Source organism: Sturnus vulgaris, unplaced genomic scaffold, assembly GCF_052056855.1.
Source record: "Sturnus vulgaris isolate bStuVul1 unplaced genomic scaffold, bStuVul1.hap1 Scaffold_155, whole genome shotgun sequence".
Classification (NCBI taxonomy): Eukaryota; Metazoa; Chordata; class Aves; order Passeriformes; family Sturnidae; genus Sturnus; species Sturnus vulgaris.
In genome coordinates, this window is record NW_028276072.1 from 1,612,610 (window position 1) to 1,633,600 (window position 20,991).

General features: G+C 52.8%; 1 protein-coding gene across 1 annotated transcript; it reads left to right on the forward strand.

The window, feature by feature from the left end:
• Positions 1-19,740: 19,740 nt before the first annotated feature.
• Positions 19,741-20,724, forward strand: LOC148219321 (olfactory receptor 14J1-like). The gene has a single exon (XM_088157711.1). It carries the CDS (start codon positions 19,741-19,743, stop codon positions 20,671-20,673), a length of 933 nt encoding a protein of 310 aa, XP_088013837.1. The 3' UTR covers positions 20,674-20,724.
• Positions 20,725-20,991: the final 267 nt, after the last annotated feature.

Below are 20,991 nucleotides of genomic sequence, written 5' to 3' on the forward strand. Positions count from 1 at the left end.
CTGATGGACAGAAGAGATGAGCTCTGCTGTGCCATAGGGGAAGTCCTGCTGCAGGAACCTCTTGGAACCAAGGGTCTGTTGTGACATTGTGATGGCTCCTGGAACCAAGGAGACCATGGTGACACCAATGAACCTCATGGAACCAAGGGCCTGTGTGGTACTGCACTAGAGAGAGAGAAAAAGAGAGTAAGAACAGCAACACACGTGGACTTTTTTAGGGGTAAAAGGCCAACTTTATTGAACAGACAGCCCATATTTAAAGCATGTTACAGAGAGCTAAGATAAGACAGTAACTCATTGGATAATTGGGAAAAACATCTGTGAGACCATACCTTAGAATGTGTCTCACAGAAAAACACCAGGTCTAATCTTTATTATGAATTCCATTCTGTTTTTCACCAGATTTCATGTTGTTTTGACCAGATTATCATCCTGGGAGAGATTCTCCTCAGCTGAAGCTAGAACCAGCTTATTAGCCTGGGAATGAAACTGAAAAGCTCCAGCCTGAAATATTTTTCAGGATGTAATTTTTCTAGCTTTCTAACAATGTGTCCACAGGTCTGTGGTGAGACTTTAGAACTACAGAGACCATTGTTGAGTACAGAACCTCATGGAACCAAAAGTCCATTGTGACACAGCAAGGCCTCCTGGAACCTAAAAGAGCATTGTGACACCGTGGGACCCCATGGACCCAAATCTCCATTGTGATAGTGCAGAACCTCATGGAACCAAGTGTTTATGATGACAACAGCAAGGCCTTGTGGAACGAGGGAGTCCAGAGGTTTAAAACATTCCTTGTATGGTTCTGCCTTGGGGAAGGAGAACCTCCATGGTGGCACCTAGGGCTGGCACACGCTAAGGGAAGGTGTCTGTAATGTGGAAATTCAGGAGTTTTAGATTGCTTCAAAAAAAGAAAAGGAAGAAAACCCCTGTTTGCCTGAGTGCAGCCAGTTCTCCAAGCAAAGCAGGTGCCAGGTGAGTGAGGACAGACAGGATGGGCTTGGGCATGTGGAGCAAGGTTGTCCACACTGGGTCAGACCTCAAGGCACAGCTTCTCTGAGCAGGCCAGACCTCCTGAGGAGAGACCCTGGATCAATATCAACCACAAAATGCTGTAATCATCTCATCTATAAAGAGAAGAGAAATAAAATACACCCTTTAAAATAGAAATATGTACTTCTAAGAAGCTCTTTGAAATATTCCTCCATAACTGGAGCTGAAAGCCATTGTTATGAACTGCACTGGACGAGAGGGAAATCAAGGCAGAGCCATGGTTTGTCAGGACTTGCTTGATCCCAATGAGCCCCGTGGTTCATTTGGTGCTTCCAAGAAGCTCCAAATAAGATTTTGGAAATATTGGCTCATTCTCTGCAGTGCTGCCTTTGCCAGGAGCCCAGCCCAGCTCAGCAGCACAGACACAGCACAAGGACTTTAATGACCCTCTCGGGGTTGGGGCTGAGTCCCTGAACATCAGTCCCTGAGAGGGAGCCGACGAAACCTTTCAAGAATTCAAAGTCAGATTCAAACTCCAAAGTTTCTGCTACTTTTAGTGAGTCCCACTGATAAACATGAAGGAGAAAGTTTCCCATGGGTTGAATTAGAACAGAAATTGATGAAAATGACATCAGGTAGGAAAAAACAGGTTAAGGAGGAAAAGAAACATCTCCAGAATTCAAAGTCAGATTCGAAGTCCAAAGTTTCCTCAAGTTCTAATGGGTCCCACTGAGGAACATGCCTGAAAAAGTGTCCCCAGGTGCTGGTTTATCGTTCTTATGACATATTTTTTAAGTGTGGGCTTATTGTTTTCAGGTTACAATTTTGGTGGGGATTTTTCTTTTTCTGAATGAAGCAGAGAGATGGGACTTCTGAGTTGCTTTAGAAAGTGTAGCTTATTTTTTTTATTTTCTATAAAGGTAGAAAGGGTAAGGTGGTTTCACAGATGTTCACAGCATGGCTTAGAAGTCACAGGACTTATGTTTACAATGGCTTTTCAGGATATATTAAGAAATAAAACAATGTCAAAAGAAATATTTATGCTTCTAATTCAATACTAAAATATTTTGTCTTATTGAGACATACTACAGTGTAAAATTTCTTAGCCAATTATAACACAGAAACGTACATTGCTACACTCTAAAACTTGTTGTTACCTTTGTAACTGTCTTTATTTTTTCTATATCTTAAATTCTAAATTTAAACCTATCTCTACTTAACTGTGCTTAATTCTAAACTTTACCTTACAAACCCAATGTTCTGAGAATTCCTTGCATTTTGAATTTCAACGCTTGGGTTCCAGTTAGAGCAGAAGACTGGAGGCACTGATGACAGGTGGGGACAAACAAGGGAAAGTTGTCTGTGATGTTGAGCAAACCTGGATGTGTTTCAGGAATGCAAAGGGCCAAGGGCTGAGCCCCAGCCCCTGGCAAGGCAGATCCTGTCCCTCCCTCATTGCTCAGGGCTCTTCCCGGGCCACTGGGCTCTGGGCATGTGCAATGCCAAGGGCAGCACCATGGGGCGGCCCCTGCCAGGCTGCTGAGCAGGGACAAGGAGGCAATGAGGCCCCAGCACAGCAAGGCTCACTTGTCCCCTGCTGGCCTCAGGCCCAGGGCCAGCCTGCATGGCCCAAGTGCTGCAGGAGTTGGCTGTGTCAGGGCCTTTCAGCTGCTGCCCATCCCTGTGCCCTCTGCAGCCCAGGCTGTCCTACGGTGTCCATGCCCTGCGCCTCTGTCCCTGCAGGCTGTCGTCATCCCCCGGCTGCCCCACCTCGCTGGCCCCTTCCTTTGCTGACAGCTCTGCCTCCTGCCTGCCTCTGCCTGCACACACAGAGCCTTGGGCTGCTCCACACTCCTTCTGGGGGATGTGTTGCACCACAACCCTGCCCTGGGAGATAAACTCCTTTCTCTTTGTTCCCAGTCTTGTCCTCCCCATCTGCTCTTGGCATTCTTTCTTTCTCTGGCTGTTCTCTATGTCAAAAGGATCCACCATCTCTCAAATCCCCCTTCAATCCCTCCCAGGGCTCTCCTCTCCTGTCCTCAATCTCCACTCCACTCAGCACAGAGCTCCTTTGTCCCTATACAGTGCTCATGTGCTGAGGCCATGGGCACTTGGACAAGGATGTTTCTTTTCCACAGGAAGGAAACCACAGATCTCCAGGGTTTTGGAGGCAGATCAGAGGTTCTCACTAGAGGCCAAGGCAAGCCAGACCTGTCTGTCCTTGCAGCTTTTGTCTGAAAGCAACTTTTGGATATTTGTAGAGTTTTTGAAGTGGAAACATTTCACCTGTGAGTCCCTGGATTGCAATGACAGTTCTTCTGCATGGGAAGGAAAGGCAAGAGCCCCAGTGTTTCAAAGGCAGATGAGAGCTGGCCCTCAGGAAGCCAAATGAACCTAGACATTCCTTGCAGCTTTTGTCTTGGAGCTGTCCTTAGATATAAGGAGTTTTGGAGGATCATTCCCAATTTAGGCCATGGATACCTGAACATGAAAGATGTTTTTTTCCATGGAAAGAAAAGCATGGCCTCTCACTGTTTTAAAGGCAGATGCAAGGTGGCCTCTAAGAGATCATGGCCAGCCAGAGTTGCCTGTCCTGACAGGTTTCATATGGGAGCCATCCAAGAATATAATCACATTTGGAGGAAGTATCCCAATTTTGGCCATTGGGCACCTGGAGAAGAAGGAAAGTTCTTTCCCACAGGAAGGAAAGCATGGAACTCCAAGGTTTCAGGGGCAGATGAGAAGCAACCCTCAACATGGCAAGGTCAGCTGGAACAGTTAGGCCATCCCCAGAAGACCAAGCCAGCCAGACCTGTTCCATGCTTTTGTGTCCTTGGGGCCTTTCAGCATCACAATTGCCCCTTGGTTCCATGTGGCCCCATAGTATCACAACAGATTTTTGTTTCCATGAGGCCCAGCAGTGTCACAATGGTCTCCTTGGCTCTGCAGTGGCACAATGGCCCCTTGCTTCCATGAGGCCGTGCAGTGTCAAAATGGTTTCCTTGGTTCCATGGGACTGCACAATGCCAGAATGTCCCTTTGGTTCCACGAGGCCTGGCTGTGTCACACTGGCCCCTTGCTTCCATGGAGACCCAGAGTGTCACACTGGGCCCTTGTGTCCATGAGACCCTGCAGTGTCACAATGGTTGCCTTGGTTCCATGAGGCCCTGTGGTGTCACAATGGCGTCTTGGTTCTGTGGGGACCCAGAGTGTCAGAATGGTCTCCAGGATTCCATGAGGCCTCACAGTGTCTCAATGGTCTCTTTTGGTTCCACAGTATCACAATGGCACCTTGGTTCCATGAAGCCCTGAAGTATGGAATGGCACCTTGATTCCATTGGGCCCCTCTCTGTTACATCAGTTCTTAGTTCCATGGAGCCCTGTACTGTCACAATGGCCCCTTGGTTCCATGGTGCCACACAGTGTCACAATGGGCCCTTGGTTCCGTGAGGCCCTGCAATGTCACATTGGTCTCATTGGTTCCACGAGGTCCTGCAGTTCACAATGGCCCTTTGGTGTCACAATGTGCAACAATGGTATCCTTGGTTCCACAGAGTCAGAATGTCCCCGTGGTCTCATGGAGCCCCACAGTGTCACTACGATCCCCTTGATTCCATGAGGCCCTGCCATGCTACAATGACCCCTGGGTTATACAAGGCCCTGGAGTGTCACAATGGCCCCTTGGTTCCAGTGGGTCATGAAGTGTCATAATGGCCACCGTGGCTCCCTGAGGCCCTGCAATGTCACAATGGACTTTTGGTTCCATGACCTTTTGTAGTGCCAACAACAATCTCCTTGGTTCTTCAGTGTCACAATGGACCCCTTGTACCATGAGGTGCCTGGCCTCCCACAGCCCCTCACGGCCCCTCACAGCCCCTCATGGCTCCTCCCAAAGGAGTAGGGGTGGGGCCCTCTTGTTCCCCTTTTATTTCGGTCCCTTCACAACGATGAGTAAAGAAAGGCTGAAATGGAGCCTTTCCCCAGCGTTTCCCTTGGGGTTCATTGCAGGCTGAAGCTCTGTGCTGGCGCTGCCCCAGCACCAACATCCCTGCAGCCCCCAAGGCCTTTGCTGTCCCCCCGTGTCCATTCCCTGTCCCCGAGTCCCGCCCGGCTCTGGCAGCAGCAGCAGCCGCAGCGCAGTGGGCGCCGGCCCGGCCCAGCCGGGGCTCCCAGGCAGGAGCAGCAGCAGCGCCGGCCCCTTCCCACCTGCTCCTGCCTCGGCTTCCAAGGCCTTTGTCCAGGGCAATTCTGGAGGAGACCAACAATCACCCACACCCAGCCCTGATTCCTCAGGGCCCGCCTGGGCTGCCCTGACCCAGCCTGCAGAGAAAGAAAGGATCGGGTTCCAGTGCTGCTTTCAGTCCTGTTTTACTCACCCTGAGGTGACAGCAGGAGGCTGTTGTTGCCTTTGCCTTGGGAATTGTAGATCATGGCTGCTCTTGCCCCTCTTCTGTTTGCCATTTGAATTTTATCTGTAAAACTTCAATTGCCTTTTCCGATCAGTGCTATCCAGAGTGCTTTTGTGATGGGGAACTCGGGCTGTTTGTTGCAGCCACCATGAGTAGCAGATCTCGTAATGCTCACAAGTCCCTGAGCACAAAGTCAAGGAGAATTAAAGCCACACAGGCCACTTTGGCAGTGCTCAAACAGTGCCCTGTTGCTGGTGCTGTTGAAATAGAATCAGCTGACAGAGGCTATCACAGAAATTGCCTCTGGAGTGTCAAATAAAATGAAAAAATCCACCAGGACAAAGAGAAACCAGAACTTGTTGACTTGCTTCATTGTTCCTTCCAAGCAGCAGCAGAAAATGGAGATGCCCAGAGCTATTTCCAGCTGCTGCTGATGCCAGTGGGAGCCCAGCCTGCTGCCCAGCCCCAGCGGGATCCTGAGCCCAGCCCGGGCAGCTCCCGCAGTGTCGGGAGCTCAGCGCACGCGGGGCCAGGCCCAGAGCCCCGGGCACGGCCGCCCATTGCGGGGCAGCGGCGCAGGCGGAATGTCCTGAGCCCAAACCTCCTGCTCTGCCACACAGCGCCCAGCCTTCTCCCCCTGCTCCTCCTCTCCCAGCACGGCACAAATTCCAGCTCCGAGGAGGCTTCCCCACACAGGCCTCAGGCTCCTGTTTCAGCCTGAGTGTCCCTGCAGAGCAACAGGGCATCTCTCAGGCACTTCCACAAGCTCAGGGTTCTCATTTCATGGGGAATCTGGGATGGAAATCCCTTGCTATAAAGGACAAAAGCAGAGGGAATGAATTGGAAATTATTAGGAAAAGATTACCCTTCTTACACACAAAGTTCATTCCTTGCATTTCTCCTTTTCAGATTCTTTCAGTCATCTACTCAGAGAGGTCCAGCTTGTTCTGGTGCTTGTCATGAACTGATGGTACTCTTGATTTATACCAGTGCAAGAGATGTAGAATCAGCTAAACTGAACACAGAATCAAACTCCTCTGTCAGCCCATTTTCATCTTCTAGATCACTGTCAAGATGTGCATGGGGGTGTTGGAATGATTATGACACAACTCTCCACTTCTGGCTGCAGGCTCTGGAGATTCTTTCTCTGCATTCAGTCAGGGTTGCATTCCCTAACAATTCCTGGTACCACTTCCTGTTTTCTTAGGTTAGAACAGTAACAATGAAAACCTTACCCATGGCACAACTCCCCAGCCCAAAAGGAAAAGAAAGAACAAGCTGTCAAGTTCTCAAGACATTTATCCTGCTTTGTTGTGGAAATTGTGCTGCACTCACAGTGTGGAAAGCCAAGAGAAGCTGCAGTTGGTGGCACATCTTGTGACAGGAGCTCGACCTCGTTCTCCAGGAACGGTTCTTGGAAAGAGCAAACATCACTGTGAAGAAGATTCTCGAGAAGAAGAAGAACTTTCCAGAAGTGAAATGAAAATGGAAAGAGACAACTCAAGATATTGACATATACTATTAATTCCTTTCCTTATATGCTCCCTTTTTCTGTGTTGCACTGGTTCTACATCACAGTCATTCCAAGCTGATCTTACCTCAAACACCTACGACTTAGCAAGTTTTATACACTCTACAGTATCATTAGTTACACACAGTTTGCCTTCTCCCAATTTGTTTTGAAAGCAATGCTGGACACACCAGAAACCTGCAAATGCCAGATTTTAGAGCACAGTGATTTGGTCGGCTGTGAGTTCTAGAGACAGGGCATGTGCTCCCACAGTATTTCACCCTCAGCAGGGACAATACACAGCAACAACAAAGGCGATTCCTAGGACATTGTGCAGGGGTCAAGGCTCTGTGTCTTAACATGACAAAGTTCACCTGTTTTGACGGACTCAGTATCCAAACTAGTTTGCTTTTCTAGCTGTGCTGATGAAGAGCAGGAGAAATAAAGCAGCCAGCACTTTCTCTGCAGAGAGGGCCTTTGCTCCAGGCTGAAAGTGCTGGATTGGCAGGGAGGGTGCAGGCAGCTGAGAGCTGAGCTGCTATATTGGATGGGCAGCCAAACTGGGCAAAAATAGCAGTTTCACTCTTTTATTTTAATCCTCCTTTCGGCAGTCTCCGATTTTCTCCTGGAACTGGACAAGAAAACAGGAACAGCCCTGGGGACGAGAGCACCGAGCCGGGTGTGGCCCCTCTGCTGCCACTGCCCTGCAGGGGCTGCATTTCTCACTCCTCATGTGCTGCTCTGCCCTCCCACGGGGCTGGCTCTGCCTGGCGCTGCCAGGCTCCTCATTCAGCACTTTCCTCTGCTCCAGGGGAGAGTCCGGACAGCGCTTTGCTTGCTTGTGAGGAACAGACCGCAGAGCGGGGTGGGCGGGCGGGATGGGGCCCGGGGCATGCGAGCACGAGGGGTAAGTTGCAAGATTGCCAGAAATAGAAGTTAGAATCTAGTGAAGAAGAAGCTAAACAAGACGGTGGTTTTGGCGTGGGTGCAGGAAGAAGAGATGCTCCGTGACTCTGCTTCGGCCCCGGAGCGGAGCGATCCGTGCTGCCCCGAGGGGAGCGGGGCTTGGCTGTGGGGCACAAGGGGCGGAACTGGGAACGGACACACGGGGAACGGACACACTGGGAATGGACACACGGGGAATGGACACACGGGGAATGGACACACGGGGAATGGACACACGGGGAACGGACACACGGGGAATGGACACACGGGGAACGGATACATGGGGAACGGACACGCGGACAAACGCTCCCGGAACTTCGGCAGCGGCAGAAGAGCAGCGATTCCACAGACCCGCTGTGTCTCTTTTCTTGGTCCTCATCTCATTCTCCCACTGTCCCACACCCTCTCGCGCTCTTCGTTTGGTGCTCTACCCCTGCCACCTCCCACCTCCCCCCTCCCCGGCGTCCATCTCCTTACTCCGGGCCGGGCCATGCCCCGGACTCCGGGCGGGACTGCTCCGTCCCCGTCACCGCCCCCCATCCCCGTCCCCCTCCCCGTCCCCGTTCCCGTCCCCGGCCGTCCCGCCGCGGTCTCGCCTCGGCCCGGCTCTGCCCGTGCTGGCGGTGCCGTTGCTGGGCGGGCATCAGTGCCTGGGGCTGGGGCGGCATCGCCTCCCTTTGGCTCCGCCTGTCCCGGCCCCGGTCCCGGCTCCGGCTCCTCCCGGGGCCCGTGGAGGACACACGCGGCGCGGCCGCTCCCGCCGCCTGCGCTGCGGCTCCCCCGGCCCGAGCTCCGCCGCTCGGCAGCGCGGCCGCCGGCCCCGAGCCGCCGCTGGCCCGTTCCAAAGAGCGAACGCCTGGGGCTGCCCGGCCCGGGGCGGCTGAGGGGCGCTCGGGGGCCGTTCCTGGCCCCGGGCCGAGCGCTGACAGCCGCGTCTCGCCGGCAGGGAAGGCCCAGGTGGGACTGAAGGAGCAGAACCGGGTGGGTTCCCTGCTGGGAGAGCGGGCGTGGGGTGAGCGCTGCATCCCTGGTGCAGAGCATCCTGGGCTGGCTGAGGGGTCCCAGAGCCCTGGCAGGGCCCAAGCCCCACTGAGATCCTGCCCCTGGAGATCGTGCTGCTGGCCAGGGCGTCCTCTGGGTGTGCTGGGGTCATTCAGCTCCTGGAGTGGGTTGGGTTGAGCTGCCCAACAGCTTCTTGTTGGTGCTGGAGTGTCCGGAGTGGTGCCAGGACCTCTCGGGTTTGCGGTCAGAGTGGAGATTCCTGCTTGAGCAGGAGGTGTGGGAGCTGTTCCAGCAGGTGCTGGAGGCTGTGCACTGCACCAGCTGCGGGGTCCTGCTCAGGGACATCAAACCAGAGAACATCCTGCTCGACCTGGCCACTGGGGAGCTGAAACTGATCGAGTTTGGCCGTGGCACCTTCCTCCAGGACAACTTACACCCAGTTTGCAGATGAGCCCTCCCAGAGGATGCTCCTGGGCATCTCATGGCCCAGCCTGGCTGTAGCACCGAGGCTTCCCCCTGTTGCAGCTGGGATGGGATTAATGCTTGAGCCAAGTTGATTTGGGTGGGGGTGTGAGGGGTGATCACTCACAGCCCTGCTGACAGCCTTCATCACCCACTCTGCCCTGGGCTGGGCTGGAGCTGGGGCAGCCAGGCCAATAAAAACCCATGGGGATAGCAGAGAGGGGGGGGTCAGACCCGTGCACTGCTCAGTTTGGTGTGCAGGCAAGGAAGGGCTTGAACTGCTCTGCTCCCCTTGTTTGCCTTGGCTTATTAACATTTTTGGGGGCCATGCAGGTGGGGAGAAGAGTGGATTTTCTCCACCACTGGGTGGGGTTTTCTTTTGCATGTCATGATTGGGCCTCCATGGGGCTTCTGCTGCCCTCTTCCAGCACCAGTGAATTCTTTTCCAACCCCGAGTTTGTACACAAGTCCCAGGTGCTGCTGAGAGGACAGTGGGTCACACCAAGTGCCACTGGAGCAGCCCCCACATGCCCAGGGATGCTGGGGCCAGGCTCTGGGAGCAGCAGCATCCCCCTGATGAACTCCATCTGTATTCCATAGGAGCCCTGTCCTGCAGCCCACCAGAGTGGATCCACCACCAACGCTACCACGGCGAGGCAGGAACGATCTGGTCCCTGGGCCTCCTGCTGTACCACCTGGTCATGGGGAAGCAGCCATTCAGGAGGGGCCAGGAGATCATCTGGGGATGGATCTTGTTCCCACGAGGGCTCTCTCAAGGTGGATCCTCATCTCTGGACACGGGGGGAGTACCAGTGCTGGGAGACAGCAGCAGGCTCGTGAGCATCCTGCTCTGGCAGCTGCTGAGGGGGTGGCACATGTCCTGCTCTCCTGCTCTCCTCCAAATAGAGAATCCATGGGGAAGTTTAGGCACAACCCTGGGCACACCCAGCATGGCCTGAGCACAGGAACGGGGAGACAATGTCTCCAGCTGACTGGTGATTTCTGGTTTCTCTCTTCAGAGTGCCAAGATGTTATTAAGAGGTGTTTGTCCATACAACCCTTGGACAGGCTGTCCTTAGAAGACCTTTTCTGTGATCCTTGGCTGCAGGGTGTTCATCTGCCCCAGAAGATGGGAGAGATCCACGGGCACAATTGGATCCAGGAGCCTGGCAGGCAACAGCTGCACACATCTCTTGGCAATCAGTGGCAAAGCAAACCAGACTGGTTTTGTCCTGCTGTAGCTCTGAGCAGGGATCATCAGAAGGGAACACTCAGCTCTTGGGCTGGAGCTGAGCTGAAGACCTGGTGTGGCAAGCACTGGTGGCCACCATCCACCCTGGGTTTCCTTGTCTGGTTCATTGATGGCTGGGGCCCTGGGCAGAACACTGACAGCCTGGTCTGGCCCCCAGGGAAGGAGAAGGAGCCCCTGGAGAAGCTGTACTAGGTGTGGCTGCTGCTGGAGACACCAAGGACAACCTCAATGATGACAATCTGTTCCTCGACCTGGCCAGCTGAAGATGATGGACTTGGATTCTGGCACCTTCTGCACAGATCCACACCCAGTTTGTGGGTGAGTCCACAGCCAGGGGGATGCTCCCAGATCTGGGCACAGCGTGGCCTGGCCGGGCACCAAAGGTTCCCCCCTTTGCTGGGGCAGCTGCAATGAATTCTTCAGGGGCTGCCAAGCTGCTTTTTGGCTCTGGGCAGTTTCTGAGGGGCTGGATGTGCCATGGCTGGCTGCAGGCTGGGCACAGCCCTGCCCTCCTGCTCTGTGCCCAAGGCAGCAATGATGGGCAGCTTTGGGCACCGCTCTGGGCACAGCCAGCATGGCCTGGGCACGGCGGGAGCTGGGACAAGGGGGACAGGAGCCTTCAGCTGACGGGCGGTTTCTGGTTTCTCTCCTTGCAGCCGGGCTCTGTGGATGCTGAGACTGCTCTGGGCTCTGCCAGGGCTCTGCTGGGCTCAGCCCTGGGCACGGCTGGGCCCGCTCTGCCCTCACATGGCTCTGACAGCTTTGCATCAGATGAGCCCGTTCCGAGCACAGCACCTGAGCTTTGTGCTTCTGCAGGTGAGTGAGACTCTCCTGCAGGCCAAGACACTGCAGTTAGAGACACACATCCAGTTGGCAAGAGCCCAAACTCTCCACAGTCCCAGCTGAACACCTGGATCTCCACAGGATGTTTTGCTGGTCCCACTCTTCATTTCTTCTTGTCTGGAATTGTGCAATTGCACTTTCTTCTTCCTCTAGAAGTGTCATGACTGGACAAAACCTAGTGAGTGGGCCATGCTCCTAAGGCAGTGCAGGCTGGAGCTGAGGATGGAGAATTGCCCTTCTGTACTTCCAAACCAAGCAAAAAGCCATAAGTGAGACTTTCTTTAAGAAACCCCTGGTAATTTCAAAGGGAATGTGCAGCTCATTCACAGGGTGAGAAGGAAGGGCATCTGCTAAAGGATTTGGGCTGTGACAGAATTTAGATTCCCAGTCCTGCTTGGAGCTGGCAGGGCACAAAGGAATTTCTTCTTGCTTCCCACCAGTTTTGCCACAATTTAAAATAATAATATTGGAAACAAACCCCAAAATCTTTATTAAAAAGGTTACTGAGACCAGTAAGATGCATCAATGCCATCAGCTCATTTACAGAGTAAATAACTGAGTTTTCTGTTTCAAGAGATCAGTTACCTCTTAATTGAAAGTTAAAACAGAAGGTTTTTCACTGCACACTTGGGTGTTCTTATCTTTCACATTTTATAGAGGCTTTTTTTTCTTTTTCCTTTTTCTTTTCTTTAAAACAGAAAACATGCCATAAAAAAGGAGTGTCCTCTGCTGCTGGTTCCCGTGTGGAGCAGCTCCTTCCTCCTGGCTGAGCTGCTCAGGCAGAGCCCGGCAGCTCCTGGCCCTGCAGGGCTGAGGCTTTTCCCCATTGCTGGGCACAGACTGGTGGAGCAGCACTGCAGAGCACGGGGACACACAGAGGGGCCAGGAGCAGCTGCCTTTGTCCACCTGGAGCTGCAAGGGCCAAACTCTGAGCAGACAGGGCTGGCAGAGACTCACAGGCTCCTGTTTGCTGTGCTGCCCCACTTGTGCCCAGCCCAGCTCTGTGTGGGGCAGAGGGAGAACAAGGGGCAGCTCCCTCCCAGCCCCCAGCGCAGGGACCCCTCTGGCCCCGGGGCTTGGGGCACTGTCAGCACCCACTGCTGCAGCCACTGCCTCTGCTGGCACTGACAGCAACCCCCAAATTGTGGCTGATCCCGAGGGAGCAGCAGCAGGGCCTGGATCTGATCCCTGACTCTGGGGCAGGGCTGGACAAACGACCCCCACAGCAGCAGCAGCAGCAGCAGCAGCAGCAGCAGCAGCAGCAGCAGCAGCAGCAGCACATGGACCTGACTTTCAGCACAGCCCCTGCCACTCTTCCCTCCCGAGTGCAGTGGTGTCACAGCAGCCTGGGCCACCTGGGAGCCCCCAGGGCCAGCAGGGACTGGAGATGGCAGCCCTGGGCTCCTGGAGGTTGTGCAGGGAGCAGAGGTGGGGACTCCCTGTCCATGTGGAGCTTCCAGATGGAAAAGGCTGCTGTGAGCAGGCAGCTCCAAGGGCACAGAAAGGAGGGACTGGAGCCCCTGATCTGTGCCAGTCCCACAGTCCTGGGCAGCAGCCACCGAGCACAGGGGGAACAGAGGGCACAGCAAGAGGGACAAAAACCAGTCAAGGTCAGAGACTGGGAAGAGCCAGAGCTGGGAGCAGGAGCAGCTGCTTCACTGCACCCTTGGAGAAAGCTCTTGGCTGCTTCAAAGTGCTGAAAGGTGTGAAGGGCAGGGAGGAGAGCACAGCAAACAATGCTCCTGTTTCCACAGCCTCCCCTCTCAGTGTCCCAGGAGGAATTGGATGAACTGTATTCTTCCCTCTGAGCCATCTCGTTCAGCATGAGCAGCTCAGCACCAGGAGCTAAAGGAGCTGAAGCCTTAGGCCACAAGAGCTGACCAAGAGGAGACTTTTGACCACAGTAATGCTGCCAACATGGACCTAACTGAATGCAGCAGATGGAATCCTGGAATTATAGAATCCTTTCTGTTGGGAAAGACCTCTGAGCACATGGAGTCCAGCTGTTCACCCAGCACTGTCAAGCCCAGCACTAAACCCAGTCCCTGAAGTGCCAAGGCCTGGACAACAGGCCCTGAGCCAAAGGTGACCTCTGGATGAACCTTCCAACCAAAGGTTATCTTTATATTAGCAAATATACATGGTCATTAGTGCTGTGATAAATGTATCCACTCATGAGTGAAACATGGATTGACCTTTCTGTATTTAGAAACCAGACAAGGCCATGAAATCTGACATCTGGCCTTGTTTGGGGCTGTATGGTCAAAGGCACCTCCCTTGGTTCCTCCTTGAGGCCTGGCCAGGCTTTGGGAGGAGCCCAAGAGGAGAATGAAAGCAGCTGTTCCTGCACTAGAAGTGCTGTCAGTTTGTTTATTCAGCACTATCAGAGCTGGGCCCTCTCACAGCGGGGTTGGAAGCCTCCCCTGTGGCTGGAGGCACCTGCAGGAATTCCCAGTGTCCAGGAGTGGCTCTGCAGTCCTTGGCTGTGACAGCTTCCCCAGCTGATGTGTGCACCTGGCTGATGGCAAAGTCTGAGGGTGACTGGTGCTGTCTCTTAATCCCTGCAGGCAATCTTTGGTGCTGATGGTTGGCTGCATTGCTGAGCTTCTCCTTTTGTGATGCTTTGCTGCTTTGAACTACAGTAAATGACACTGATTGCTGAACTTGGTGTCTGTGTCTCTGCTGCTGACCCTGCCCACTGGTAAAACAAAGTTGGTGTAGTCTGGCCAGATCACCACAAAATGTTGCTTTTTAAATGTAAATGTAAGGAATCAGTCTTGTCTGAAATTCCCAGGTATGGGGAAAACCTTCCCTGGAGTTTGCTGGCTCTAAAGGGGGCTGAGGTTGGAGCACTGTGTGAGCAATGGGGAAGGCAGCTGAAAGAAGCTGAAGCACAGGATGTATTAAAATGCATCCACAAATTGCACTTGGAACAAGGAAAAGAACTTATGGGTATAGGAAGATGAGGGTGAATTTTGTAAACAGAATCCCAGAAACAGCACCAACAGAAGGATCAATTGTTGTTGGTACTCTCCCACATGGAGGAACAGAAAATGTTCTTAATCTTGAGCTTGGATTTGTTTGTGCAAGAGAAATAATAGTAATATAATAAATAATTATATACATATGTAAAAAAAAATATTTTAAAGGTATATATTTATATGTATATAATAACATTGTAGAATAATGTTCCAAATACTGATTTTTTTAGTTTTGGCTACTCAGGGATTTAACACTGAATACTCTAAAGAAATGATTGGCCAGGACCCAAATATCACTGGTAAACTGTGAGATTGTATACAATGAATGAAAGAGGAAAGGATGAAATTGGCAGTTTTTACAGGGTTTGCTGACACTAGGATGTGGAATGCTTTCTTTCTGTGAAAAATGCAGTTTGTAAGACTACTGGGTTTTTTATATACCAGACTACACAAGCTGCAGCATTGATTGAACAGATGAAGGAGTTGTTAAAAGAGCAGTTGGAAAAACGAGGAGATGGGAACCTGTCCCGATGGAGAACCCATCTCCCAGATGTGCTCCCTACCCTTAACAATGGCCCCACTGGGAAATGGGAACCCCCTGGCTGTGCATGGCTGCACCCAGTTTGCAAATACAGCCAAGGACAGTGACACTGTGACTGCCTGGGAAATTATTCCGGGTGTGATGGCCCCTGACAGGGCCATCCCAGAGGCTGCAGGGCTGGACCTTCATGCATAGGAATTAATCAGGATAAATCAGGAGCAAATGAGAGTCATCAGTACTGGAATAGTGATTCAGATTCCTCCAGGATACTTTGGTTTGATGATTGCTCACTCAAGCTTGGCCTTGAAGAGTGTTCATGTCATGGGAGGAGTAATTAGTTCAGATTATCAAGGATAAATTAATTAATTCTGTTAAACAGAAGTGAACAGCTGGATTATTCAACCCCATATTCAGTTGTGGAAGGGTAGCACAATTATTGATGCTGCAGTTTTAAAAGAACTGTGCAAAAAGGACACCCACCTCAAATCACTGCTGTTCATGGAGATAAAGGGTTTGGATGCACCAGTCCTAATAATGGAGCCAGAGTGTGGGTGCAGAGGCCAAATGGCCCTCCCAGGCCAGCTGAAGGAACAGCTCTGGGGAAAGACAACACTGTTTGACTCCTGAAACCTGGCTGAGAACAATGGGAATGTGTCCCTGCAGCCAAGTGCTCTGTGCCAGAACAAGTGGATGTTATGGGATATTGTTTTACAGATCCTGCCAGACCAAATCTCCCTGTTTGCCCCAACAGCTCTTTGGAAAATGCTCTGATCCACGGGGCTCCATGTGAAGGCTGATGTGACACTGAGGATGTGGAATTCCACACAAATTCCATCCAGGAGCCTGGGTGCCCTCAGGGACTGGGACCTGGCACCTCTCCAGCCAGAGGGGAAAGGACCCCACCAAGCCTTGTCACCCACAGACAGCACAGTAGAGCTGAACAGCAAAGGACCTTGGGGACATTATTCTGGAATTAAAAAGGCATCAGCTCCATGGGCAACAGAATTATTGTTCCTAACCCAAATGAGATTGAGGAAAAATAATGAAGAACCGTGTCACTAAAGAACTACTGGTGTTTGTAAGTTGTGTCTTGATAGCAGCCACAATCTTTGTTTGCCAGAAACACCTCTAGAGTTTTACCAAGGATTAGTCATGAAAATTGTGATGAAAATGTAAATATCAAAGTAGCTGAAATACTCAGTGTAACTAATTGCTGGATATGTTCTTGACCAGAGGGAAATCAAGGCAGAGCCATGGTTTGTCAGGACTTGCTTGATCCCAGTCAGCCCCGTGGTGCATTTGGTGCTGAGCCCTTGAACCTCAGGGCCTGAGAGGAGACTGCACAAACCTTTCCAGGAGTCCAAATCAGAAGAAAAATCCAAAGTGTCTTGAGGCATTAATGGGTCCCACTGAGGTCCATCCCCAACACAGGCTCCTCATGGACTCTTTGAAGGAGAGAACTGGAGGCCAGAATTGCCCAAAAACCACTCAGAGAGTAAGAGAGGAAAGGAAAAAGGAAAGTACCTTAAAAAACTGAAGTAACTTGAAGCATTAATGAGCCCCACTGAGTGTCAGTACAAGGCTCTCAAGGGACTCGTTAAAGCAGATAATTGGAGCCATGATTGCATAAACTACTAAAAGAGTTGGTGTCAAAAGGGAAACTCCAAGTACCTTAGAAAAACGGAGTACCTTGAAGCATTAATGAACCCCACTGAGTATCATTACTGACAAAGGCTCTCAAGGGACTAATTAAAGCAGATAATTGGAGGCCACTACTGCACAAACCTCTCAGAGACTCAGTGTCAAAAAGTAGAACTTAAAATTAACCCTGAGTGCCTTGAAGCATTAATGAGCCCCACTGAGTGTTGTTACTGACAAAGGCTCTCAAGGGACTCATTAAAGCAGATAATTGGAGGCCATGATTGCACAAAGGTCTCAGAGATTCCAAGGCAAAAGCAAAACCCAAACCTTGAGTATCTCAAAGTATTTATGAGCCCCACTGAATGTCAATACAAAACTCTCAAGGGACTAATTAAAGCAGATAACTGGGGGCATGAGTCTATAAACTACTAGAAGAGTTGGTGTCAAAAGGGAAAGACTTGACATTTCTATGTCCTCACCTGTCATCTCTGCCTCGAATTTCCTGCTCTAACTGGAACCTGGGGACATTTTCTCAGTTGTGTCCCTCAGTGGGACCCATTAAAACTTCAAGAAACTTCAGCATTTTAATTTGAGTTCTTGAGAAGTTTTTGGAACACTCTCTCAGGGAATGATTATAATGTAAATATTTAATGAACCAAGAGGATCATTAAAGTCCTTGTGCTGTGTCTGTGCTGCTGAGCTGGGCCGGGCTCCTGGCACAGAGGCAGCTCCCAAGGTAAACCAAGAGAAGCTTCAAAAAGACATTTCTGCTGAGGAGCAGCTCCTCTGCCAGCCCAGCAGGGCTGAGGGCACTGCCTGCAGGCACTGAGGGCACAGGAGCCAGGCACAGACAGGCTCAAGGCAATCAGGACTGGGAAGACATTGAGCTGAGACTGCACTTGGGGAAACATCTTCACATTCCTGGACATGGTGAGTGTGTGGGTGCAGGGCAATGTCCCCTGTGCTCCTGGAGGGATCTCCTGGAGCCAGCACAGCCCACGGCCTGGGGGATGTGTCAGGAGGACTCTCCCAGTTTCTCTGAGCCGGAGGAGGAGGAGGAGGAGGAGGAGGAGGAGGAGGAGGAGGAGGAGGAGGAGGAGGAGGAGGAGGAGGAGGAGGAGGAGGAGGAGGAGGAGGAGGAGGAGGAGGAGGAGGAGGAGGAGGAGGAGGAGGAGGAGGAGGAGGAGGAGGAGGAGGAGGAGGAGGAGGAGGAGGAGGAGGAGGAGGAGGAGGAGGAGGAGGAGGAGGAGGAGGAGGAGGAGGAGGAGACGGCTGCAGGGGCTGAAGCTGGGGCTGCAGCCAGGGCTGCCCAGGGCTGTCCTGCAGAGCAGCTCCTGCAGCCCTCAGGGCTCTTGGCCAGCCCAGGCCATGTGCCACCTGCCAGGGACAGCTCTCAGCCTGCCTGGCAGCTCCTCATGCATGGTGGAGGGGAGCTGTGGGTGCAAGGAGTGAGTCCTGCCAGGACAGGTTCTGCTGCTGTGCAGAGGGTGCTGTGTGGGCCAGGGCTGCTCAGAGCTCCAGCTCATGCCCAGGTCATTTCTGAGGGGACTTTTCATGAGTTCATCCAGGGCAGGAGTTTCCTGCTTGTGCCTCTGGTTTCCTGAATCTGTGCTCCCACTTTTCCCAGACTCAGCTTGGTGAGAGTGGAAACTCAGCTGTGCAGGGTAGAGCAGGGGCTGAGGCTCTTAAACCATCACTCTGAGGATTCCTGGGCACCTCAGAAAGGGATCCATCCTCCAGATCCATCCAGCATCACCTTTCCATGGTGCCCAGGCTTGGGGGAGCTGTTCTTTAATCCCTGCACCCCCGAGCAGCTGCAGGGCAGAGCTGGCCCAGGGGCTGGGCTGGGCTCTGGCAGCTCTGGCAGGGAAGGAGCCCGGGGCCACAGGAACAGCTTGGGCAGGGACAGCTCCAGCAGCAGAGCCATGGGCAGGGAGGGAGGGAGGCAGTGCTGAGGGAAGCCCTGCTGCAGGGCAGATGTGGCACCTGCCAGCCCTGCCCTGCAGGGCAGACACTGCCCTGAGCAGCACAGCTCTGGTGTCCCCTCCCAGTCAGCTCAGCCCTCAGCCCGGGGCTCAGGGCCCTCAGTCCCCTCCTGGGCTGGCAGAGCAGCACCAGACATGAAGGGCATATCTCCTGCCATGTGCCCATTCCCTGCTGACCAGGGCCTGAGGGCCACTGTCCTGCCCTGGTGCTGCCTGGCAGGGGCTGGGCAGGGATGGACAGGGAAAGGATTTTCCTCAGGGCCAGCTCTCTCTCTCCTTGCCTTGCCCAGGTGCTCCTGGCATTGCTGAAGGGCTCTCTGGCAATGGCAGCTCCAGCTGCAGGCTCAGGCCCAGCCCTTGGGCTCCTCCTGTGCAGGCTGAGCACAGCAATGGGGTGTCCCAGCTCCCTGTGCCCCGGGGAGCTCTGGGCAGGGCAGGCTGGGAGGATGGGAATGAGCTGAGTCTCCTCAAGCAGTGCCATGGACAGGACCCTTGGTGTGTCCTCAGGATGCCATCCAAGCTTTGAGCTGCCTCCAGGGGACACTGGGGGACAGGAGTGTCCTTGGCCAGGAGTGGGCCTGAGACTGTGAGAAGGGCTGAGCCAGGTTGCTCTGCTGTCCCTCTGCTCTCAGCTGTGTCAGGCTGATTTCAGGGGAACACAGTGACTGCCCTGGATCTCAGAAAGGGCAGCTGGGGACAGATGGAGTGACAGAGCAGGTCCCCTCACCCTTCACTGAGTTACAGCTCTTGCATTGCACAGTTCTCTCTGATCTCCCTGGGCACAGCAGGAATCCCTCTCAAACTGCCTTTGGCCATCACTGTTCCTTAGCCCTGGGACAGGAGATGCTGCCAAGCTCCTCTGCCTCAGGAGCAGTTTGGCCTGATGAAATCCAGCCCCAGGACTGGCCCCTGTCCCTGTTCCCATGACCCCACTGCTGCAGAGCAGAGCTGACCCCTCAGTGTCCATAGACAGGGTCCCTGCTCATCACAGCAACAGAGCCAGATCCCAGCAGAGCTCCAGGCATGAGGCTGAAGGAACGGATTTGACAAAAGGAAAATGGGGTGGCACAGAGCAGCAGAGGCAAAGGAGAAGGAACTTGGACATTGCTCAGCAAAGTCTCCCCTGAATTATAACTGTGTCCTCCTTCAACAGGACTCCATGGCCACAGTGCAGAAATGTCCAACAGCAGCTCCATCAGCCACTTCCTCCTGCTGCCATTGGCAGACACGCGGCAGCTGCAGCTCCTGCACTTCTGCCTCTTCCTGGCCATCTCCCTGGCTGCCCTCCTGGCCAACGGCCTCATCATCAGCGCCGTAGCCTGCGGCCACCACCTGCACACCCCCATGTTCTTCTTCCTGCTCAACCTGGCCCTCAGCGACCTGGGCTCCATCTGCACCACTGTCCCCAAAGCCATGCACAATTCCCTCTGGAACACCAGACACATCTCCTACGCTGGATGTGCTGCTCAGGTATTTTTTTTTGCTTTCTGCTCTACAACAGAGTTTTCCCTGCTGACCATCATGTGCTACGACCGCTACGTGTCCATCTGCAAACCCCTGCACTACGGGACCCTCCTGGGCAGCAGAGCTTGTGCCCACATGGCAGCAGCTGCCTGGGCCAGTGGCTTTCTCAATGCTCTGCTGCACACAGCCAATACATTTTCTGTGCCACTGTGCAAGGGCAATGCCCTTGGCCAGTTCTTCTGTGAAATCCCCCAGATTCTCAAGCTCTCCTGCTCACATTCCTACCTCAAGGAACTTGGGCTCATTTCTGTTAGTGCCTTTTTAGCACTATGTTGTTTTGTGTTCATGGTTTTCTCCTATGTGCAGATCTTCAGGGCTGTGCTGAGGATCCCCTCTGAGCAGGGAAGGCACAAAGCCTTTTCCACCTGCCTCCCTCACCTGGCTGTGGTCTCTCTGTTTCTCAGCACTGCAGTGTTTGCCAATCTGAAGCCCCCCTCCATCTCCTCCCCATCCCTGGATCTGGCTCTGTCAGTTCTGTACTCGGTGGTGCCTCCAACCCTGAACCCTCTCATCTACAGCCTGAGGAACCAGGAGCTCAAGGCCGCAGTGTGGAGAATGATGACTGAAAGATTTCAGAAACGTTAAATTACAGGCATATTTCCATAAATATCTTGCAATAAAAATAATTTCTGATTATTCTTTTTGTTTTGGTTTTAATATTGTCCACAATGATGTGCTATTGTCCACAGTGTGCTATTTCTCATTTTGGTTCTCTCGACCTCTGCTGTGACCCTAGACTCTTTTAATGGGGATTTGTGTTCTCGGGGGCTTTAATGTACAAAAGATCTCCCAGCAAACTTTTCACTGGTGATGCCCCTTTTTTTTCCTTTTCTGGAGCTGCAGCAGCAATGTCTATGTGGAGAGCTGGAGGCAGATCAGTGCTGAGCACAGCAGCTCTGATCC

Coding starts and splice junctions, on each gene's coding strand:
- LOC148219321 (XM_088157711.1), top strand. CDS start 19,741: ATGTCCAACAGCAGCTCCATCAGCCACTTCCTCCTGCTGCCATTGGCA.